The following is a 23,330-nucleotide window of genomic DNA, read 5'->3' as shown; positions in this document are numbered from 1 at the left end:
TTTGGGGTGATGATTGACCTCCAAGGTTATTCCTCTTTTTATTTTTATGGCAGTGCGGCACATGTGTATGTGCCATTCTCATCACTACCAACTTTGCCATCACTTCCCCTACCTCTTCATATCTTAAATGATTCTTTAAGCAGATTGAAGGCTTAAATGCCAGTTTAAGTGAAAAATTAAGGAAAATCTACTAAGTAATGGCAACACAAAAACTCACTTAATCAGTTTTAATGCGAAAAGATGCCAACGAAAGAAAAGAGGAAGCGGGCTGCTTGGCTGGAGAAAAGAAGAGCTGCTCAGAAAGCAGCAAGAGCATCAACCTCTGAGCAAACGAATGCTAACGTACAGAAAAAGAGTATGAAAACTAGGAATACTCAAGTCACGTGTATTCACTGCACGTTATTGTATAGTGCGCCATTACTGGTAAATACATAATAAACAAAGATAGTTGTGTCATATATTTAAAATATAAAAATGTGTGCATCAATTTTAATTATGTAATAGATATTATAGAATATTTTAATGAATAGAAATTTGTCATTTTTCACCCTCTGATACAGGTCTTTAGAGGACTAGATCCCTAGTAAAGGATCAAAAATCAACAAAAGCATCATATGCGTAATCACTGACATTTAAATAGTATCCCCACATGCATATGTTTGCCATTTGTCATTTTTACCTGTCTGGAAGTGGGGCTTGGAGGGTTAGAAACACTGGTGAAGAATCAGATATTAAAAATGTTGTCGTACTCGTGATCAGAAACCTACAAATATTATAAAACGACACTCCACATGCCTTAATGATCCACATTCTTTCTGAGGTTCTTTGAAAAGGAGAAACTTTGACTGCTCATGTTCCATTAGGGGTAAAACCCACAACTTCAGATCCTATTGGATTACTCTTTATCATAAGGGTGCAATTTCCTGCACCAAATATGGTCAAAAATGACAAAAAAATGAGGATTTTTCAGGTCTAGAGAGACATAAATAGGAGGGAACCCCAAAAAGCTTGATGCCTTGCATAAGTAGACATCAAGACAAGTCAAATGGTATATCATACTAGGGGTTTTCTCATACCAGTGAGTCAGGAGGTACTGGACAAAAATCTGACATGATTTCAAAGCATTCATAAGTAACTGTTATGAATACAATAATCTACCCATTTTCAGACCTCTATTATTTAGTCCAGGGTTGTACCCAGACATTTTTCAGTCAACAGGAGAAATGAGACCAAGCAACAAGTAGGTGAGTAAAATAAACATAGTGCTGTTGCAAAAAAATACATTTTTAAAAAGGAGTATGATTCAGCCAGCTGTGCTGCTTCTTTTTGATCAAAAGAGCTCCATTACAGAGTCATGGGCTTGTTGGAGCCTATGCTGGCAATCATGAGTGTAAATCATTAATCTTCTCTGGATGGAACACTAGTACATCAAGAGGTACACTTGCACAGCCATAAACACTCAGTCTGGAGAACCAGTTGAATAGGGGAAATGTGATACAGCATTTCACCATCTAACCATCCTGGAATAAATATGATCATCTCTCCATCTACTTTACATCTTTCATAATTGAAGTTTAGAGATGATTAGAGCCAGATGCCTAGCAGCATCATGTAAAAAGCATGAGCCAAGCTTTGATGGAACGGTGTTCTCACACACACCCCCACATTCATTATACCAAGCCAACTTCACAAATAAATGTAACCTGAAAATATTTGGGAAAGAAGTAGAAACTGGAACACCCAAAGAAACCCAACATACAGTAAGTGCAAACTTCACACACAAAAAGGGACCATATTATGATTTAAGCCAACTTCTGTGGAACTGAGAGGCAACAGTACTAAACACTATTCGACCATGTCACTCTGGAGTAAATATAATAAATTTCAATATCATTCAATTTATTTTTATTTTGTTGCATTGTACAAAGCTTTGTACACATTTATACAAGTGATACAGCTAAAGACCTGGATACAGTAAAAAATTTGTAAGAGTCCACAGATCTTTCCAGGCTGGAAGTCAACAATTCAGGCTTTTGTTGACCCTGTAATTCTGTGGTTTCTCATTTCATGGTACACATGAGGTCCTAGGGTATGTGAATTTAAAAAGTATTGCCAATTGGATGCATTTCCTCATTCCAACGGTGCACTAAGATGGATAAGTTTAAGATAAGTTTATTAACTGGGTAATTGACCATACTTCAAGAATAAGAACATTCTAAAATGGTACCAGGAGAGTTACATTATATCTAGCCTAGCAGCTGAAGGTTTTTAAATTAAGCAACCCATTTAGTTCATTGTCTAGACAACATATATGCCAAAATCAATATGACATTTTTTTGATAATCCCTGCACTGATGCACCTGGGAGTCACTAGATGTAGTATATTTCCTGTATGTACACTTAACATTTAGAAAACAAGCAAGACTCATCACTTCTCAAGGGTATAACAGCAAAAACACTACAAACAGCAGGTAAGGAGATGACTTCAGTTAAAGAATACTCAATGTACCAGTGAATCACATCAACACTGAATGACAAAGATCTCTGCTTTTAGAGACCTTCAAATTTATAAAGAGAGGTTGGGAACATCTGCTGACAGTGCATTGCCACACCCACCATATGATAAACCACCTGGATTGGACCAGAGTGCAGCGGGTGACACCTCAGCCCAAAACTGGAACAGTGTGAAGTTTTTTTACAGTGGCTGGAGTGCCAATCCTGCCACCAGCCCCCAAGTTTTCCTTGTAAATTGGAGGACCTGATTGCCAGCCTGGATGCAGATTAATGTCATATCCAGGACGAAGAAATTGCAGGTTAAGGACCTTGCTCAAGGGCCCAATGGAGTAGAGTCACTTCTGGCATTTACAGAATTCAAGCTGGCAACCTTCTGATTGCCAGCACAGATCCCTAGCCTCAGAGCCACCACTCCACCCTAAATTTATAAACTAAGTCGAATATTATCTTTACTTGAAATATAAAAAAATCTTACATAATATACATAAACAGATATATTTCTATCTTTTACGATTGACCTTGCTGGCTGAAAATTAGCCATTCACTTTAAATAGAAAAAAAAAGTGGAAATTGCTCACTGGTGAAAGGCAGTGTTCGATCTGCATTTCAATTCTGAAATGCACCATGGAGTTTGCTGCTGAGTTTGCCAATTTAGGCTTGAGCTACTGTATGTCTTTTGTTCAAATAAAGCTCATTTTACATTTTAATTGATGAGAATCCATAATTGTGAAGCATCTGTTAAAACAACAAACCAAATGTGACTATAAATTAAGTAACCTTCCTAAAGACAGGGTTAATTTATAAATGGGAATGACTTTTCAATAACCTGCTTCCCTGGGATCAATTACCATCAGAAAGAATCTTACTTTTTGTTGTCTGTTTGTTTACTCTTGATATGTGTGTTTAGGCATTTAAATGTTATAAGGTTTTATGCTTTACTGTTTACTGCAGTATAGGTGTAAATATACACAAGCACTCTGCTCTACAGTTGTACCCAACTATGACAAAACTGAAGTAGCAAATGTGCTAAAATTGCATAGTTATCAATAGAGGTTTTACCATAGGAGGAATCTCAGGGTTAGTTGATCTAGATCAGCTTGCTTTGGACTTTAGCCTTCAATCTAAAGGTGTTATGATATCTTGAAACAAAGTCAGGTAGAGTTTTTCACTTCTTTTTCCTCTCAGCATATCCTCTCCCAAATCATTTATCCTATTCTCCCTCATCTCCACCCATCCATTTTCCAACCTGCTGAATCTGAACACAGGGTCACGGGGATCTGCTGGAGCCAATCCCAGCCAACACAGGGCACAAGGCAGGAACCAATCCTGGGCAGGGTGCCAACCCACCACAGGACACACCCAAACACACCCACACACCAAGCCCAATTTAGAATCGCCAATCCACCTAACTTGCATGTCTTTGGACTGTGGGAGGAAACTGGAGCGCCCGGAGGAAACCCATGCAGACACAGGGAGAACATGCAAACTACACGCAGGGAGGACCCGGGAAGTGAACCCGGGTCTCCTAACTGCGAGGCAGCAGCGCTACCACTGCGCCACCGTGCCGCCCTCTCCCTCATCTCTTCTTGTTTTAATGTTTTTGAGCCATTATGGTTTGCTTATTAATTAACAAAATAAATGAATCTGCCATCATTCTAGCTCTTTGTCTCACTTGGCAGTCTTTACTTGATTACATGGATACATGAAGTTGTCTATCATGCAGAGTTCCTGCTTCTTAAATTTCAAACAAACTGCTGTCTGCCTTTCACATTGGCATAACCAGAAGAGATGGTCCCATAATCTCTTTTAGGACCTTCCTACAGTAGACTGCGTTTGGTTTGTGGTTTCTTTTGATATCTGTGCCTTGGCATTCGCAGTCTTGGTACCTTCATGAAACAAGAACAGTACAATCACTCAGAAATTTGGAGGTTTACCACTAATGCCATGTTACATTATAAATCTCTACATGCATTTTGAGCCTTTCCACTATAAATAGCACCATATCAATATAAATTGAACTTTCTTCTGTTGTGCCAGTAGTTATTAAGGGTTTTTTGCTCTTTAACTACAAAAGTATAATTTCTGCTAGAAGGAAGGCCTTGATTAGCTTCATCAGAATTCTATAAAAATTGCAAAGTTATCACTGGTGAAACAAATGGTCCTTTTTCTCCAGCTACCTGTTTTCGGTATAGAATACCTGTTTGCTACAGATTGAGGATCACCTCCTTTTTACATCTGCATCAAGAATCATCGGTTGCTCTGCTTAATATTATAATCAGCAGATATTTACTGATATTAATTAATTGTTCCTGTTCTTTGGTCTTGCCTTTGTAGGGTATTGGTCGCTATTCCATTTATATTGCAAACTATGCAAATGGAAATGTGGGTCCACATTCTTTAATCGAGATGGATGAAGCTGCAAGTGACCCATTAAATGGGGTCATTGCCTTGCATAATATGGCTGAAGAAGCTGGAGTCAACAAGTTCACTGGTAAGGCTTTACTTTAAACTTCAAACTTTTTAAAAAGTGATAAGATGTGCACCACAAAGTACTAATTTTTCCAACACTTTGATATAAATAGTAGAATTTGATTGACATTAACCTTATCTTGAAAACTAGGGGTGAAAACCTTCATGCTCCATTACAAGTCCACTTAGCAAAACATTACTGTATTACACTCTTGGGAATACAGATTTTTGTAATTGAAAATATTAACATCAGTTAGTTTTCTTTAGCAAACACATTTTTAAATTTGAGAGTGTCTGGTGTGGCCAGTCTTTACCCCATTCTTATTTACTATTTTAAGAATATGTGATCTCTTTCCATCTAACTGCTTATGTTACTTGTCCTCAGGCTGGTGAGTAACGGCAAGTGAGATTTACATCATGCTCCATGCTTTCGATTCCATAGTCAGTTGATTAATGGAAAGTCTTTATTCAAGACAGCTGCCTCTAATAGGGGAAGTGGAACCACAGAGCGCCGAGTACAGATTTTGGCCCAGTCAGCTGTTTACAGTTGAAAGTCACAGGGAAACGCAAGGACGATAAAGCTATATATCAGCTCTGACTTGTTCAATGGCCCGAATGGCCAATTAATCAGTAAGTTCTATAGGTTCTGCCATATCTCAGCAGTGGAGTACAATATGTGTACTGCTTTTTTTTTACTATGGCTAAGAGAGGTGCCTTGGGGTCCAGCTGAGGGCCAGTGACACTTACTTTCTACAGATGGATATGGGAGCAGCTACCTAAATATTAAATAATTCATATAGTGGTGTTAAGGCAATTGATTACATGTGCTAGGTTTGCTTTATTCCGTGGATGAAGAAGTCCAGATACAATATATGTATGAAAACATGCATATTAAGATTACATTACATACTGTAAGACCATGAGTTCAACAGTCCTTCAGTCTAAGCAACTTAGATGCCATCCCAAAAAAGACTCTACTTAAACACTTTCACGTACACAAATAGCTGCTCTCAAGGCTTTGGTGGTACGTTTCCTGGAAGTATATTCCCGATTCCTGAATCTGGTTCTGTTTCACAGTTTTAGGTGCTCTTCATCCTCAGGTGTGTTGTATCTCTTATCCATCTCTTATTCATCTCCTTCTGCATTATGTTGGTACCTGGTAATTGAAATTTTTAACCTTCTACTTTAGTATTTGTTGGCTTTCTCAGTATTTAAATTATGTATTATATTCTAGACTCTTCTGTTCCCACTTTATATTGAGTTAAGTGTTCTTGGTCACATTTTTAACATTTTTCATGTTAAAGGCCATGTCTTCATCTACTGCTTGGTTCCAGTTTCAATAATGACCTTGCTTTATTTAAAAAATGTCTGCACATCCTCTTGGTTTCTTATTGACAGCCTGTAAACAAGAAAAAAAGGACCAGAAAAGTAGTTGTCTGAACTGCAGGATCACTTTATTGAATGGTAAACAGGAAGGATAAATTAACACACAAAATACTTCTCTGACTTGTGTTTGGCATTAGTGTTGACTTGGAACTTAGAAGAGGGGAGTTGCCTTTCCTCTGTGTCTCAGTCTCTCCCTGTCTTTCTTTGTTGATGACCACCCTTCTGCCTGCCAGGTTATCAGACTGCAGAGTATAGTTTTTATATACCAATAAATGGGACTTAGTCACAGGGACCCAATGACTGTACATAGAGAGAACAGACAGACACCTTATACTTCAGGTTGAAAGTATTACAGTAACACTGCAGCAACTGACTTGGTCACATTTGTGACAAGCCTTTAAATTAATTATTCAACTAATATCTTTGATCTCCATGTGCCACTGTGCCCACTTAAATAAAGAGGTGTTTGATTTTTGTGGAGACCTAATAATGTTAATCCTTAGCAATAACATGCAACTACCCGGGTAAATAGAAATAAAACACCAGTAGTATGCTACAGTAAATGTGAAGTAAATACAGGGCGAGTCAAAATTATGCTAACATTTGAATGGCACAAACAATTTATTCCCAAAACATACTTCATATGTGCAAGATTATTTACAGGAATGTCTCAACCTGTTCAGCATCATGTTCATACACATGTACCATATGTGGCACATAAATTGTCTGCAAAAATTGTACATAAGTATATACATAGCAGTACCATCAGTGTTAACATAATTCTGACTCACCCTGTGTGTGTGCTTAAATTACTAAAATAAAAATCACTGCAAAGAAGTTCAACAAAAGGTGCTCTTTAAAGCAAATGAAGGGCAAGAGTACTGGTTTTAAAAGCTTAGGGCCTAAGGGAATGTGTTATCTTTCTCTTGATTGATTCAAATTAAAAATTAACAGCATCTGATCTGAAGCAAAGATGCTAACATGAGAATGTTTATTTAATTAAAATGGAATAAGTATTAAATATTTAAGTTTTAAAGACAAAGACATTCTTCCATTTAGCTTTACACTTTTCCATGAAAGCTTTGTTGTGGGATAAATATCTTCTGTAATGGTATCAAAGGTTAAATGTTTAGAAATGTTACCTAAAACACTGAAGCAAAGAAAAAAAGAAAGAAAGAAAAGCTCCTATCCAAGTCTGTTTTATTTTAAAACCCATGGTTGCTTTAGCAGGTATGGTGTTGACACGACTGGCTAATTTAGCCATTTTAAAGAAACAAACCTCCGTTTACAAATGAAGGCATACATCAATTTTAACTGTTTATTCTTGTCCTATTGTTGTATAGGAGGCCGAGGTGTGGCAGTTGGACCCATCATTAGTCAGACACTTCCAGATATATTCTGTGATAATGAATACGGACCCAACTTCCTATTTAAGAACAATGGAGATGGAACATTCACTGACATTGCAGCACAAGCTGGTGAGTGGACATTGGCTCATATACAATATATTAAAGCTTATAAATCATTTAAATGTTTTTAAAATGTTTGCTCCTAAGCATTGATCATTGCTTTATATTTACATAATGCACTATCTGCACAGGGTTTGTTTTGCCTTAAATGCTGCCAAGTTAGACTTCAGCCTTCTTGCTTTCCTGAATTGGCCACTGTGACATACCTCTTCATTGTGTAAAATCTTAATTATTTTTTTTTTGGATGGCAAAACTTGAACAATGAATCAGAACAGTGAATATTTGTAACATTTAATTAAGTAGTCACAATTTAAATGTTAATTTCTAAAATTAGCAGAGGGGCATGAACACTAAAAGACCCAGGGGCATCACCAATCCTACCCAGATCTACCAATCAGAACCAACAAAGTTGTGTCCATACTCTGCAAGCATTCCAAAAATTGATTTTATTATATAACACTCTTCTGACCACTGATAGCATAACAAAATGAGGTTTAAGACCTCCAGAATAACCACAAAGCAGACTAGAAACCTGGAACCTCCACTGGCCAGTCAAGAAGAGACTCTTCAGACCAGCCTGGCGCTAACAACTACCTGATGGCTTCCAGTTATACACGCCCCAAAATGGGCAGCTAGCTTTGAAAGTTCAAAAAGACTATAAAAGTCCTAGAGTATATAAAAATGCATTTCTAGGGATGGAAACCATAAAAACTCCAGTAGATCAGACCAGTAGAGACAAGTCCTACAAAAAATCTTTATGTAGAAAAATATACATTGTAAAAAAATAGAAAACAAAATGCTCAAAAGAGGCAAAAAGGATTTGCCAGTAAAGGCAATCCAAAGTAAAAAGGTCCTATTAGAAAAAGTACAAGCAAAATCTAAAAACAGAAGCAAACATGCAGAACCAGGCAAGTATCAAACGAAAACAGCACTTACAAATTCTCCAACAAACACCTAACAATGATCCAATGGCTGTTTCTCTCGTTTAGGCCTCTAGATAAAGGCTGAGGATGAGGCCACCATCAGTGATATCAGGGTGGCCCCACCCCTTGGGGCTTCACCCACAATGTATGTGGAATGGAATCACATTTAAAGTTATATAAATACAAAATGTAACAAAAAATATGTAAAAAAAAAAATTATAAAATACATGCAAATTAAAATTAAAAATACTCAGCTCACCAGAAATAAAGCCCTCCTCACAGAGCTTTCATAGTATCAGGGTGCCTTTATGCCACAATTGCTACATAAAACCACAGATTTGACACACGAGATAAGACCATTTAGTCCTTTAAGCTTGTTTGGTTATCTATAGCTAAATTGTTGCCACATCTTATCCAGATACCTCTTAAAGGTTGTCATCGTTTCTGCTTCACCTACATGATTTAGTAATTTGTTCGAGACTCCCATGGTTCTTTTTATGACCTCATGTATGTGATTTGCCATTTTGTTAAAAGAATTTGGCTGGATCAACTTTATCAATGCCTTTGAGAATTTTGAAGACCTGGATTGAGTCTCCACGCAACTGGAGGCTAAACAAGCTTAATTTTGTATATCTGAAAGACCAGGAAATGTCCTTATGTCCTTGGATACGCCTAGTTGCTCTCCTCTATACAGCTTCAAGTGCTGCTATGTCATTTTTGCAATGACCAGAGCAGTATACAATACTCTGGGCCTTTCTAGGTAATATATAGTTTAATGTGGTCGCATTAGGCCATTATACTGTACAGTCTATGGATAACATCCCTCAATTTATAATCACCAGTTTTTTAAATATATAACCAAACATTTTATTTGTCTTTTTAATTGCTTCTGCAAAGTGTTTAGAAGATGAGAATGTTCTGTCAATATAAACCACTAAATCCTTTTCAGAGGTTGCTTTTGGTATGACAGTGTCTCCCATCTTGTAATTATAATTGATATTCATTTTGCCAATGTGTAGTACTTTCCACGTTAAACAGCATTTTTCAAGTGTTTGTCTCTTGCCACTTAACTAACTCGAGATCCAGATTTGTCTGTAGTTTTTAGTTTTAAAATTAATCTTCAGTGTGGAACTGTATGAAAGGCTTTTTTGAAAAGTCTAAATTAAATCATGTTGTATACTTTGCTTCTGTTAACTATTTACAGTAAATAGCCTACTCAAAAAAAAAAAAAAAGATTTTTTATGCTGGGTTTTATTTAGTATGCCATTTTTAGATACTTTAGTAGTTTATTTTATTATTTGATTTCCATTTTTTGCATTTAATAGAAGTAAAACTTACAAATCTATAATTACCAAATTCCATTTTGTCTCCTTTCCTGAAGACTGAAGTCACATTTGCAATTTTATAGTTTTGCAGCATCTTTTCTCTGTGAAGTGACTGCTCAAATATGCCTAATAAATGTTTATAAATTACATCTTTCATTTCTTTTAGTACAATTGGTAAAATACTATCACATTCAAGGGTTTTGTAAAGCTTCAATATATCAAGGGCTTGAAGCACATCTGACTCTTCAATTTTAAAATTTGTAATATCAAACCTTGTTTTTACTTCTGCATGATGCATTCAATTTGTTTTTTCTTTTACAAAAACTGGAATGAAATATTAGTTTAGCTCTTTTGGTCTTTCCTTCTCATTTTCAATGGTTTATTCATGTGTATCCTCGAATCTCTTTTACTGTATTTTTACTGGAAAAGCACTCAAGTTATTATTTTCTATTTGTTTTTGCTTCACTAGTAAACATCTTTCAGTTTTTCTTTTAATCCTTCAAATGCTTTTTTATTCTCTTGCTGAAGCCTCCTGTTTTCCTAAGGAAAATAAAGAGTTATTTAGCTGTTTTCATTTTTTCTCAGTGATCTCTTCATTTATAATGCTGCGTTTATTTATCTATTTTGGGTATTTCTTTACCCTTTTTGTTTTACTGGTTTTTGAAATATACTTATTTTGAGTCTGGCTCAGAATATCTCTGAAATGAGTAATTCATTTCTCATTTTGTATGTTTTAGGTAATCCCTCATCCCCATAAAGTCATCTTTCTGAAAAGTATGTGTTTGTTTTGGTGTATGACAACAAAATTTACAATTTAGATGAGAACAGGCCAATCAGCACAACAAAAATCATCAGTCCTATGCAACTTAATTCTTCCAAAATAACATCAAGTCTAGTGTTGAAAGTCACTAAAGTCCGACTGCCTACTACTTGGTAGCTTATTCTAACCATCTGTGGTTCTCTGTGTGAACAAAAACTTTCTACTGTTTTTGTATAATTTACCCTTATTCCAACACTCTCTTGATGAACTCATTTTAAAATAACAGTCTTGATCCAATGTACTAATTCCCTGTATAATTTTAAACATGTCAGTTATGTAACCTCTTAATCATATTTAGCATAAAATATCAGTCATTTTTGCTTAAAGTATCGATAACTTTAGTTTTTATGATTCTGTCTTTATTGTTCAAAAATATTTGATCTAGACAGGTGTCACCATGTATTGGTTACTTGAAACTTGGTGAGAAAACAGTTATTTGCCATCATCATCATCATTTCAGTTTCCTTTTTTGTATTACTGATTGCCAATCACTGTCTAGGAAGTTATGTTTTTTTCTATATATACAGTACTCATGTAGACTTAGTTTTAGACACTCACTTTTGCGTATATCCTTACTACAGTACCCACATACTGCCCTTTGTGCTTAGTATTTCTAAATGGTTCCTTGGTCTACAAAAATATTTGAAACATTGTGTTGGGGTTTTAGAGAGCAAAGAATTGAATGTTTACATCCATTTTTGTTTACATTTTTTAAAATATTAAATATGAAATACATCCTTCTATAGCACCATCTTGCTTTTCTTATGGGCGCCACCATTTTGAGACCTTTTCTTTGTGGCTGTTATTCTGTTGCCAGGCAATGGGAACCAGAACTGTGTGGCTAGTAAGATGATAAATATTCAGTATTAGATCTCACACAATGTAAAATGCTCTAACTTTTCTAATAGGAATCATTTAAATACTTGAGGATACTTTCCATGATAATGTATTGTATAGTAACCAAGAACAACATTACCCAACATTTTCTTTTCCAGCTCTCCTGCTTCTGGTCTTTGCTTGTGTTTTTCTTAAGCTGAGCTATTATATGATTGTGTTTGAAGAAAAGGCTATCTCTGTCTCTCGCTCGCTCTCTCTGTCTTTCTTTTGCTGTAGAAATGTCTCTGCAATTGAGGGCCCATGTCAGCCCTTTAAATACCCTTAGTTATTAATTCATGTTAAAATTGTTCTTGTTTTACATCAATCCCAATAGGTTTTAACACATAAATCAATAGTCTAATTGATTAGTCCATGTTTTTCCCCGAATATTCTTGCTTACATTTGTCCTTCATCTCATAATTTTTCTGACTAAGGATGGCAAACTTTAAAGTTAACCAAGTAAGGAAGTGATACGAACTTTTTGCCTTGCTGTACTGTGTGACCCTTCTGGCTGTTGTGCACTTTATTTCTACATCAATTCTGGCTTCTAGCTTTGGAAAACAAGGTCAGTTTTTCATTCCCTTTAATTTTCACATCTCTGCAGAAGGACAGAGTGTTCATTGTTCCTCAAGAGAAACATGAGGCAATCAGTATAGTGAAAAGACTATAGCAGGAAAACTCTTGGCTACAGTGGCATACTCACATCTGGATTTCTACAACTGCTTAGGGTCGTTGTCTTGCTGCATGACCCACCTTCTCTTGAGATTCAGTTCTTGATCAGATGTCCTGACATTTTCCTTTAGAATTCTCTGATATAATTCAGAATTCATTGTTCCATCAATGAAGGCAAGCTTTCCTGGTCCAGATGCAGCAAAACAGGCCCAAATCATGATATTATCACCACCATGTTTCACAGATGGGATAAGGTTCTTATACTGGAATGTAGTGTTTTCCTTTCTCCAAACATAATGCTTTTCATTTAAACCAAAAAGTTCTATTTTGGTCTCATCCATCCACAAAACATTCTTCCAATAGCCTTCTGGTTTGTCCACGTGATCTTTAGCAAACTGCAGATGAGCAGCAATGTTTTTTTTTGGAGAGCAGTGGCTTTCTCCTTGCACCCCTGCCATGCAGACCATTGTTGTACAGTGTTCTTCTGATGGTGGACTCATGAACATTAGCCAATGTGAGAGAGGCCTTCAGTTTCTTAGAAGTTACCCTGGGGTCCTTTGTGACCTCGCCGACTATTACACGCCTTGCTCTTGGAGTGCTCTTTGTTGGTCGACCACTCCTGGGGAGGGTAACAATGGTCTTCCATTTGTACACAATCTGTCTGACTGTGGATTGGTGGAGTCCAAACTCTTTAGAGATGGTTTTGTAACCTTTTCCAGCCTGATGGGCATCAAGAACTCTTTTTCTGAGGTCCTCAGAAAGCTCCTTTGTTCATGCCATGATACACTTCCACAAACATGTTGTAAAGAAAAGACTTTGATAGATCCCTGTTCTTTAAATAACACAGGGTGCCCACTCACACCTGATTGTCATCCCATCGACTGAAAACACCTGACTCTAACTTCACCTTCAAACTAACTGCTAATCCTAGAGGTTCACCTACTTTTGCCACTCACAAATATGTAATATTTGATCATTTTCCTCAATACATAAATGACCAAGTATAATATTTTTGTCTCATTTGTTTAACTGGTTTCTCTTTATCTCCTTTTAGGACTTGAGTGAAAATCTGATGATGTTTTAGGTCATATTTATGCAGAAATATAGAAAATTCTAAAGGGTTCACAAACTTTCAAGCACAACTGTAACAAAATGATGTATAAAAGGTGCATTGTAGCCCTCCATGGTTTCACTGATCTTGAAACTTAGAATGTCAAATACATAGGAGCAAAGGCTGTCTTCAGAATCAATTGTTGTGATAGTCACCTGAAGAAAACAAACCATCTCAAGGCACAAAGTACAACTTATAGATTAAGCTCCTATTACATTAAACTTTACATAATAACATTTTCTGTTAAACATTGTGATGTATAGTAAACCTAACAAGCTGTCTAATCTTTGCTACACAGTGTAGCAGTGTGTGATTTATCATGCACTCCCAAATGGATGCCTAAAAATGTAGGATATGGAAGTTGAATTTTAACTTGGTTAATGAATTATCAGTTTGGCCTTGAGCAATATCAGCAAAACAGTAATTAATCAAATAATTTTGTAAGGCTCCTACTTTATTTACCTTGCCTTTCTCTGTTGGAGGAGGCATGCCTCTGACTTTTAGACTTTTATCAAGGAAACTGAAGCACACTCACTAACAGAATAAAGCAATTTATTGATAAACACAAGGATTATAGAATTATGGTAACTGCATATATATATTGGTATATAAGGACACAGACAGACAGGCAGACAAACAAGCAAAACAGAGAGGCTGACTGTTTACTTTCTACTTAGAGTTCGAATTTATCTTAGATAGTTTCCTGATACCAAGTTTTTAAAGGAGATGTCCGATGTTATGTGTTGTTGCTTTGTTGTTCCTCCAAGTTCAATTGGAGAATTCTTCATGCATTTGAGTGTACTCTTTCCCTTTGCTGCATGACCCTTTGTTTGTGGTGTACAGTGTATTCCTCAGTTAGGGCCTTTGCTATGTCATTTTCAATTTTTTTTCAAGAGCATTACTTATTTTGGCAAAAGAGTTTAGATGCAGAAGTTCCGGAAGTGATGGCTGTTTCACAGGCTTCAGAGTGGCTTGCTGTTTAGCTTGACAAACTAGATCTCAGCTCTCAGGTCCACAAAGCGAATAAGATTATCAATTTCAGCTCCCAAACAGAGAGACAGGATGGCTTGTCGGCATTTAGTTTCAGAGGGAGTGGTTGTTTCAGAGATTTTCAGTCATTTTTGTAAAGGAGACATTTGTACTCAGGATTGACCCTGTACCAGTTGCCCTTGGGAACCAAGAGGTTAAATATCAGAGTTCCCTTGAGAGGGCCACCCAAGGGAGATAGAGAGAGAGACCAGAACTGCCCAGATGGGATGGGTGTAAATTATTTACAGGTGGTGCAATGGTAACACTACTGCCTTGTAGTAAGGAGATTATGGGGTTGCGTCCCAGGTCCTTCCTGTGTGGTAGTGCTTTGAATAATGAGAAAAGTTCTATATAAATGTAATGAATTATTATTATTATTGTTATTATTATTTATGATGAAAGGTGGAAACTCTCATGATTAGATTAAAGTCACAGTTACAAAAGTCTTTTCATAGGCAAGTTCTTCTGTCCATCAGAGTTGTCATTCATTGATTTACAACTCTTTGTTCTTTCTTGAGTCCATTTCATGGTTTGTTCCTCACGAAGTTTGTAGAGGGGCCACTGGAAAGATGTCAGCACAACATTTGATTTATATCTTTGTTATCAGATGAATTCCTGGCATATCCTAATACAACCTGGAGTTCAGTCACTTAGTTTGGTATGTAAATGGGGGAAGGCACGGCTGGATGTCTGCATCCCTGTTAAATCTGCTTTCGTAACTGTCCTGGTGTGCCACTAAAGCCTAGCAGAAAGGGCAATGCTCACTTTGCCCTACAACAGCTAAATTAAACAAAATAAAAAGATCTGTTATCCTGTCTTATCTGGCATTAAACAGTAAAATCATGTCTCATGTTTTCTTTTGTACAATCTGTGCAAGAGGCTGATTTGTTTGTATTTAATAAACCAACATTTAAGACATATTTTTCAAAAAATAGCATTCGATAAAATCATAGCAACCCATGTTTCATGAACCAAATCAATTTTTAAAAAATGAAGAATTTTCTATAACCTGTCTAGTTTTCTTTGCATTCTTTTTTGTCTTTTGATTTGATGCAATTTTTTTTACAACAGTATAAAATTAAAATTTCTTCCAAATGAACAAAACGTGCATTATTTATTCAAAGCTACTTAGTAATTCAGAGTTTTGGTTGGGGGAGCATGACCCAGAAGTACTGTGCACAAGGCAGGAAGTATCTTTGGACAGGGGGCCAGGTCATCATAGGTTCTATAATCTATACTCTGTAATTGTCATTTAACCTAACATGCAAGTCTTTAGGGATATGGGAGAATCACCAACCAGAGAACCTGGAGATCAATCCAGTAAACATACACATTCCATGGGAAATATTCTGACATTGGATTAGACCCAAGATGCTGTATAGTGCAGCTCTACGCACTGCAACATCCAGATAAATATATGCAAACCTTCTAATTACAGAGCTGCTGTATGAGTGATCCTTCATCTCACCGAAATTGTATCTAGCTGATGGATGATTTGTGCAACTGATAGACTAAGATATTATATTTGTTCACCAAGCAGATTTTTTATCCCTCTGTGTGTCATGTCCATTCATAGTTAGTAACATTTTTTACGTCTCTTCGTTAATCAATGCATTGTACCACCCATCTGTGTAGCAAGTTTTATGACTTTTCAATTCTCTTTCTATTCACTTAGAATTCAAAAAGATCTAGACCAGCTTTGGAATTGGGCAAACACTTGGAAAATGCACTTTAACATAGACAAGTATAAATACAAGATTAGACATACTATCCTACAGGAAGCAACCTGTGTAAGGGAGTTAGTGGTTTATGTGGACACACTGTTTTCATTTTCTAAGCAATGGATAGAAGCAATTAAAAAGGCAAATAAAATGTTAGGTTATATTGTAAAAACTGTTGAATAAAAATTGAGGGATTTATACATAGACTATAATGCTGTAGTAAGACTACATATTGACTGTTGTGTGTGACTCTGGTCACCACACTACAGAACCAGATGCATCCCATGACTTCAGCACATGTTGTACTCTGACCCACTCAGAGCATTAAACCTGTTTAGTATCCAGCAGAGAAGACCTGCATGGGGGCCTGATCCAAGTCTTCAAAATCCTCAAAGGTATTGATAAAGTAGATCCACACAAATGATTTTCATTTAAAGATGAATCATGTACTCAGAGACACCAGTGGAAATTCATTGGAAGAGCATTTAGAACTGAAGTCAGGAAATACTTCTTTATGCAAAGTTTATGGAAATCTTGGACAAACTATAAAGATATTTTGTTGAACAAGAAACCTTAACAACCTTTAAGACTTATTTGAATTATATATTGGAAGAGCTTAGTGATTAGCTAAAGAAAAAATCTTGCTGGACTGAATGGTCACCTCTTGTTTGTCAAATTTCTCATGTTTTTGTTTCTTTTTCTGAAAATTCCACTGCATTTATATCCTAGGAGTTGATGATCCCCATCAGCATGGACGAGGGGTGGCACTAGCAGACTTTAACCGTGATGGCAAGATAGACATTGTGTATGGAAATTGGAATGGGCCTCACCGTCTGTTTCTTCAAACTAATGCTAACCGCAAGCAGAGGTTCAAGGTAAGGAATTAAAAGGAAAAAACGGCCACTGTGTGGGGAGGTTTCCTTTATTGTCATTTCATATAAGCCATTATAGATGAGAACGTTCCATTTCTTAAAGTGCATGATGAAGTGCATATTTTATAGCTAGAAATTCTATAGATTAACAGGATATTTCAGATAGATTATTAAATAAATTTTAACATTTTAAATATTTGGTTTATTACTTTATTAAATGATCCATTATTTAAAATTTTAATTTGTGTAAAAATACAGTAAAATAAAGCAGTTCAAAACTCATTAATATAAATGAAACCTAACAATATATAATAATTACCATTGTTAAACTATGGTCAGTTGACCATAGAGGAGGAGAAATCAAAAACTTAGTCAGTAGCATCCATGGAGAAAATAAACACTTGGAGAAAACCAAGATCAGTCATTACACACAAAGTCAAAAGGCAAAGTAAAAAAACAGTGACAGTCCTGAAGACCTCAGCCAAGTGGCTGCTCACCTACTGCCAGGCATTCTACAGATTGAGCTGATCTGTGTAATATAATGACAGAATATTTCAATCGATCCTCCTGGTATCTCAGGTGTCTTTCCCATGGGCAGAAAAAAGCTTGAAACTAGAACAGTTGTACCAAGTGGACAATGAGAAGAGAAACAGAATAGTGAAGGTTTAGTAATGGTTCATAAATATTATATTACTTATATTTTTATACAAGTGACAAATCGATAGAGATGCAATATGCATAACTAATCAGTGGCTCTAAACAGGGTATTTCTGACTAAAACAGAGAGTCTTCAGCCTGGATGTAAAAGTTGAAAATTAAAGGGCATCTCTTATATATGCAGACAGATCATTCCACAGCCCTTTAGCTGGAAACCTTGATCTCCCAACATTGTTTAATTATTTCTTGTAATCTTTAGGGTGGCACCTTAATACACATTCTGATTTATTAATAATAAACAGTTCAGAAAAGTAAGCAAGGCCTTGGTCATTTAACACTTTATATATAGGAAAGATGATTTTGAAATCAACTGTAAACTTAAAAATAAAAGATATGTGGTCATACTTTCTAGTTCTTGTAATGATTCATGCAGCAGCATTTTAAAAAGCTGCTGCAAAAAATTCTGAAAGCTGCATGAAGAATGATTTCAAAATGCCTTTGAATAACACCATTACAGTTGTCAATCCTACTAGAAATAAATGCATAAATTATTTTCTCAGTATCCTCCATATTTTGAAACCTTCATAATTTCCCAATATTATTAAGCTGAAAAAACAACTTTTGGATTGTTAGTTTCATAATGTGCGTTTTAAATGATCAAAGTTGCACGTTGATTCAGTAAAACTAACACTTAGAACGAGTTGAAAAAGTGACAAAATATTGTTGTGGTCTGCATCATTACACACAATAAATAACATTTATGTATTAAAGACAAATAGTTTTCATCCATCCACTCCTTTAGCTCACTGACACAATTAATTAAGGACACTATCAAGGAAATTTAATTTGGTCAAAAAGAAAGGTAGAGCTGGTTATTGTCTGCATCCAATTGAAAATGAATTCTTTGTTTTCTAATGATTGCTACCAATTGAAGCATGTAAAGTAAAACAGTAAAAATCTGAATAGTGAGCACTGCAGGACATCATATTTAATTTCTGAATACACTGACATAGTACTGTGAGCATATTTCTGCATTTACTGAAATCAATTTGATAAAAATGAACTAAACCAGATAAGCATGTTCCCTGAAAGACCAACATAATTTTCCAGCCTATGTAATAATAACAATAATACATTTGATTTATATAGTGCCTTTCCAATGCTCAAGCCACTTAAGGAAAATTGTTGTTAACAGGGAGGAGGGAATAGAGTGTCAGTGGTGTCAAAGGCTGTGTTTGCTTAAATTTAACAACATAATTACAAAGTACTTTGGATTTACAACATAGGTTAGTGCTGTTTCTGTACTGTGACTGATGCAAATTGTGTTGTGTAAGGTAAGACTAAAGTTGCATGGTGACTACTTTTTCAAGTGTTTTGGAAATAAAAGTAAAATTTGAAATATGTCTGTAATTGTTAAGCATATGTAAGTCTAGCCCCAGCTTTTTAAGTAATTGTCTGATAACTGACACCTTTACTGCATTAGGAACTGCGCCATTTAGTAATGAACTATTCATTAAGCTAAGAATAATTGTGGCCAGAACAGCCTTTCAGCTTTTCACTAGTTGTTTTGGGACAGGTAGTAGGTTTTATTTCAGAAATGAAAGCTGTGGCTTCTTTTTCTGTTATCAAGTTAAAATGTATGCATAGTAAGTATGAATAAACACTGTCAAGGAGAGACAGGGTTTGAAAATGAAATATTTAGATTTTATCATTAAAGAAGTTCATAAAATTTCTAAAGTTTGTTTTTTACATTGCAACTCAAAGTTTCCATTTGTTAGACTGTTCTACACAGTACACAAGAATTATTTCTGTTGTCATCTGTTAATCTAGCATTTTAGTCAGAACAGGTATTAAGAGTTTTTCTTTATTTTTTCACACTCTTTCTCCATTCAGTTCAAAAGACCTGTTTGCTACTCTCCACCTACGCTCTAGCCTTTGGTATTCTAATTTAAGAATGCAAGTGCTTTCATTAAACCAGTGTGAGTTATTGACCCCCTTTCACAAGTGGGTTCATCCCCTACTGGCTGCTGACCTACATTAGTTTTACTGTGGGTCCTGCTCATAACTTTGCCAATTTAAGCAATCCTTAAATTTTGGTAAGTACTGTATATCTCAAACTGTTCAGCAAACTGAATTGCCTCACAACAGTAAGACTTAGCAGAAGAACAAAATCTGTGTCTACCAGTGGGTCATCTGGCAGATGACTGAATCACAGAGTTGACACACTGCTAACACCAAGTAAACAAGTCATGATCTAATATGATTTCTTCCCATGTGTTAATAGTCATCTGTTCTTCTTTTGAGAGGCTTGGATTATCACTTGAAGGTCTTGTGCCACTTAAATGCTTCTGCCCACATATATGTTTTACTACCTTATGCCTCTTGAAGAATATTGCAATATTTCATAAAAATGTTGACAAAACATATTTATCTGTTGTTAGTGATGCCTCACTTTCACTGGCAATGATAATCTTTCTAAATCTGTTTTCTCTTCAGACTATGAGGTATTTCTTCTCACCATCCACGACCTCTGTTATCTCGTAAATGACTCTGTGTGTTTTATTTGTGACAGATATATTAAACTGTCATTTGAAGTACATTTCTTGAGAAATCCTATGATCATACATAGTGCTCTACAGGCAGTGTAGTGTAGCAGTAAATGCATTTGAAACACAAACCCTGAGGTTATGGGTTCAGATCCTGCTACTAATACAATGTCCCTTCATCTACTTGCGCTCCAATTGGAAAAAGAAAAGAAAATGTAACCAATTATAATTTTCCTTGAATAAGGTTTCAGCCAAATAAATAAACAATGATTATACATAATTGTGTGTAATATATATATATATATATCTCCATCCATCCATTTCCCAACCCACTGAATCCAAACACAGGGTCACGGGGGTCTACTGGAGCTAATCCCAGCCAACACAGGGCACAAGGCAGGATCCAATCCCGGGCAGGGTGCCAACCCACCACAGTATATATATATATATATATATATATATATATATATATATACTAATAAAAGGCAAAGCCCTTACTCACTCACTCACTCACTCACTCACTGACTCATCACTAATTCTCCAACTTCCCGTGTAGGTAGAAGGCTGAAATTTGGCAGGCTAATTCCTTACAGCTTACTTACAAAAGTTGAAATTCTACGCGTAATGGTCATAACTGGAACCTATTTTTTCGTCCATATACTATAATAGACTTCTGCTCAATGCCCGTGGGAGGCGGAGTTACGCCTCCCACGTAATTTAGTGCCTACCCATATAAGGCCGTCCGTCAGCGTCAATCCAATAGAAACACTGCCGCTAAATATTCACGGGTGAAGGACTGTGCTTATGCAGAGGAAGATGAGATGGTCAGGGTGGTGTTTGGAACAAACTCAGCGAAACTGCGAGAGAAACTTTTAAGTGCCGGGTCTTAGCTAACATTAAATACAGCCGTGGACATCGCACGAGATGGCTCCAGCACAGCTGGGAACCTTCGATGTATGTACACCGAGCGGCTCACGTGAAATGACGCAGTGCACAAACAAAAAGCAACAGTTCCAAAGAGTGCTGAACAAAAACCGAATTACACAATTGAGAAGGCAGCAAAAAAATATGAAGCATGTGATACATACAAGCATATTCATAAGTGCAGCTACTGTGGAAACAAAGCACACGGTGGAAAAAGTCAATGTCCCGCTAAAGGAAGACAGTGTAAAAAAAAACGTGCATGCAGTGTGTCGCGTCTCAGATAAAGAGGAAGACGAGCTGTTTATTGATGCAGTAAGAAACGAATTAATGAATGAAACCTGTTATCTTTGCAACGATTGACAAACACAGAATGTAACTTGAACACAACACATCCTACAAATACGAACCTGATTGAAAGAAATAATGATAATCAAATCCTTGATGACAGCAACACTCAATAACACTCACAAAACAATTACTGTATATTGACAGTCATGTTACGTTATTTTTAAAATGTTCCCTTTTCTTTTTCATAACTTCTTTAACACACTACTTCTCTGCTGCGAAGCGTGGGTATATATATGTATATACTGTATATACCCTGATCTACATACTCTCAAATAAACAAACCACACACGTGGTGCAATGGTAGAGGCTTCGCCTCTAGCGCTGACGTCTGAGGTTCGATTCCCGAGAGGGGGTGCACTGAGTATGTACACGTGCTTCCTGATTCATTTTACCCTCGCATCCCCTTGGTTTGAGAAAAAATATGCGGTTAACGCAGAAAGACAGATCACCAATTGAAGCTTTATGAATAATGGATACTTTATTCGCCATCAATGATTGTTTTGGTAAAGCCATAGTCCGTGTATTCATTAGATGAACGGTAAAAAAGTAAGAGCGAGGGGAGGATGACTTATTGAGGCACGCAGGCGAAACCACAATAGCACGCGGGCTCGATGCGTCGGTGCGCGTCAACTCGATCTGAAGTGCGCGATCACATTTTAAAAAATATATCTTTTCAAGTTCTATTTAGTCGACACAAATATCTTTGGTTGGAATGTAAGGCGAATTTACTCTTTACATTTGTATGGTGAAGAAAAATTTATGCAATGATGCCTACATTTAACTTACATTCCTACCAAAGATATTTCTGTCGACTAAATAAAAATTCCTTCTATTTAAAATTTAAATAGAACTTCAACAGATACGATAGTTCATAATAGCCACGCAGACTTGCACGTAAGAGTGGGAGTCATCCATTTTAACAAACAGCATATTGCACTGATATGAAATAGCCTGCCCATTTAATTATTTAGGAATGGATAAATAAATTAAGATTTTGTACAAATAATGTTTTTCATTTTTTTTCCTTGATGGATTCTGGCACCCCCAGCAACAGTTGCTCGCACCCCAAAGTGTATATACATATATATATATATATATATATATATATATATATATATATATATATATATATATATATATATATATGTTTATATATGTGTGTGTGTATGTGTATATATATATATGTATTTGTGTGTATATATGTGTGTGTATGTATGTATGTGTGTATGTATATGTATATGTGTATATGTAGATATGTATATATATATGTATATATATATGGATGTATGTGTGTATATGTATATATGTATATATATATATATATACTAGTCAAAATACCAAGCGCTTCGCAGCGGAGAAGTAGTGTGTTAAAGAAGCAATGAAAAGAAAAGGAAACATTTTGAAAATAACGTAACCTGATTGTCAATGTAATTGTTTTGTCATTGTTATGAGTGATGAATGTTGTTGTCATATATATATATATACATATATATATATACACACACATATATACACACAAATACATATATATATATACATACATACATACACACACACATATATAAACATATATATACATATACATACATATCTACATATATACACACACAGCTATTTCGTATCAGTGCAATACGCTGTTTGTTAAAACGGTTGACTCCCGCTCTTACG

At 35.9% G+C, this 23,330-nt stretch overlaps 1 protein-coding gene across 2 annotated transcripts in view; it reads left to right on the top strand.

Moving 5' to 3' along the window:
• Positions 1-23,330, top strand: part of LOC120542222 (cartilage acidic protein 1-like) — a 201,989-nt gene that overhangs the window by 57,430 nt on the left and 121,229 nt on the right. For both annotated transcript variants that reach the window (XM_039774526.1, XM_039774533.1), the window contains exons 5-7: positions 4,849-5,005; positions 7,713-7,847; positions 17,045-17,190. In XM_039774526.1, the coding sequence (XP_039630460.1) occupies positions 4,849-5,005; positions 7,713-7,847; positions 17,045-17,190 (438 nt within the window). The remainder of the gene's footprint in view (positions 1-4,848; positions 5,006-7,712; positions 7,848-17,044; positions 17,191-23,330) is intronic.

Source organism: Polypterus senegalus, chromosome 1 (assembly GCF_016835505.1).
Source record: "Polypterus senegalus isolate Bchr_013 chromosome 1, ASM1683550v1, whole genome shotgun sequence".
Taxonomy (NCBI): Eukaryota; Metazoa; Chordata; class Cladistia; order Polypteriformes; family Polypteridae; genus Polypterus; species Polypterus senegalus.
This window is presented reverse-complemented; position numbering and strand designations above follow the sequence as displayed.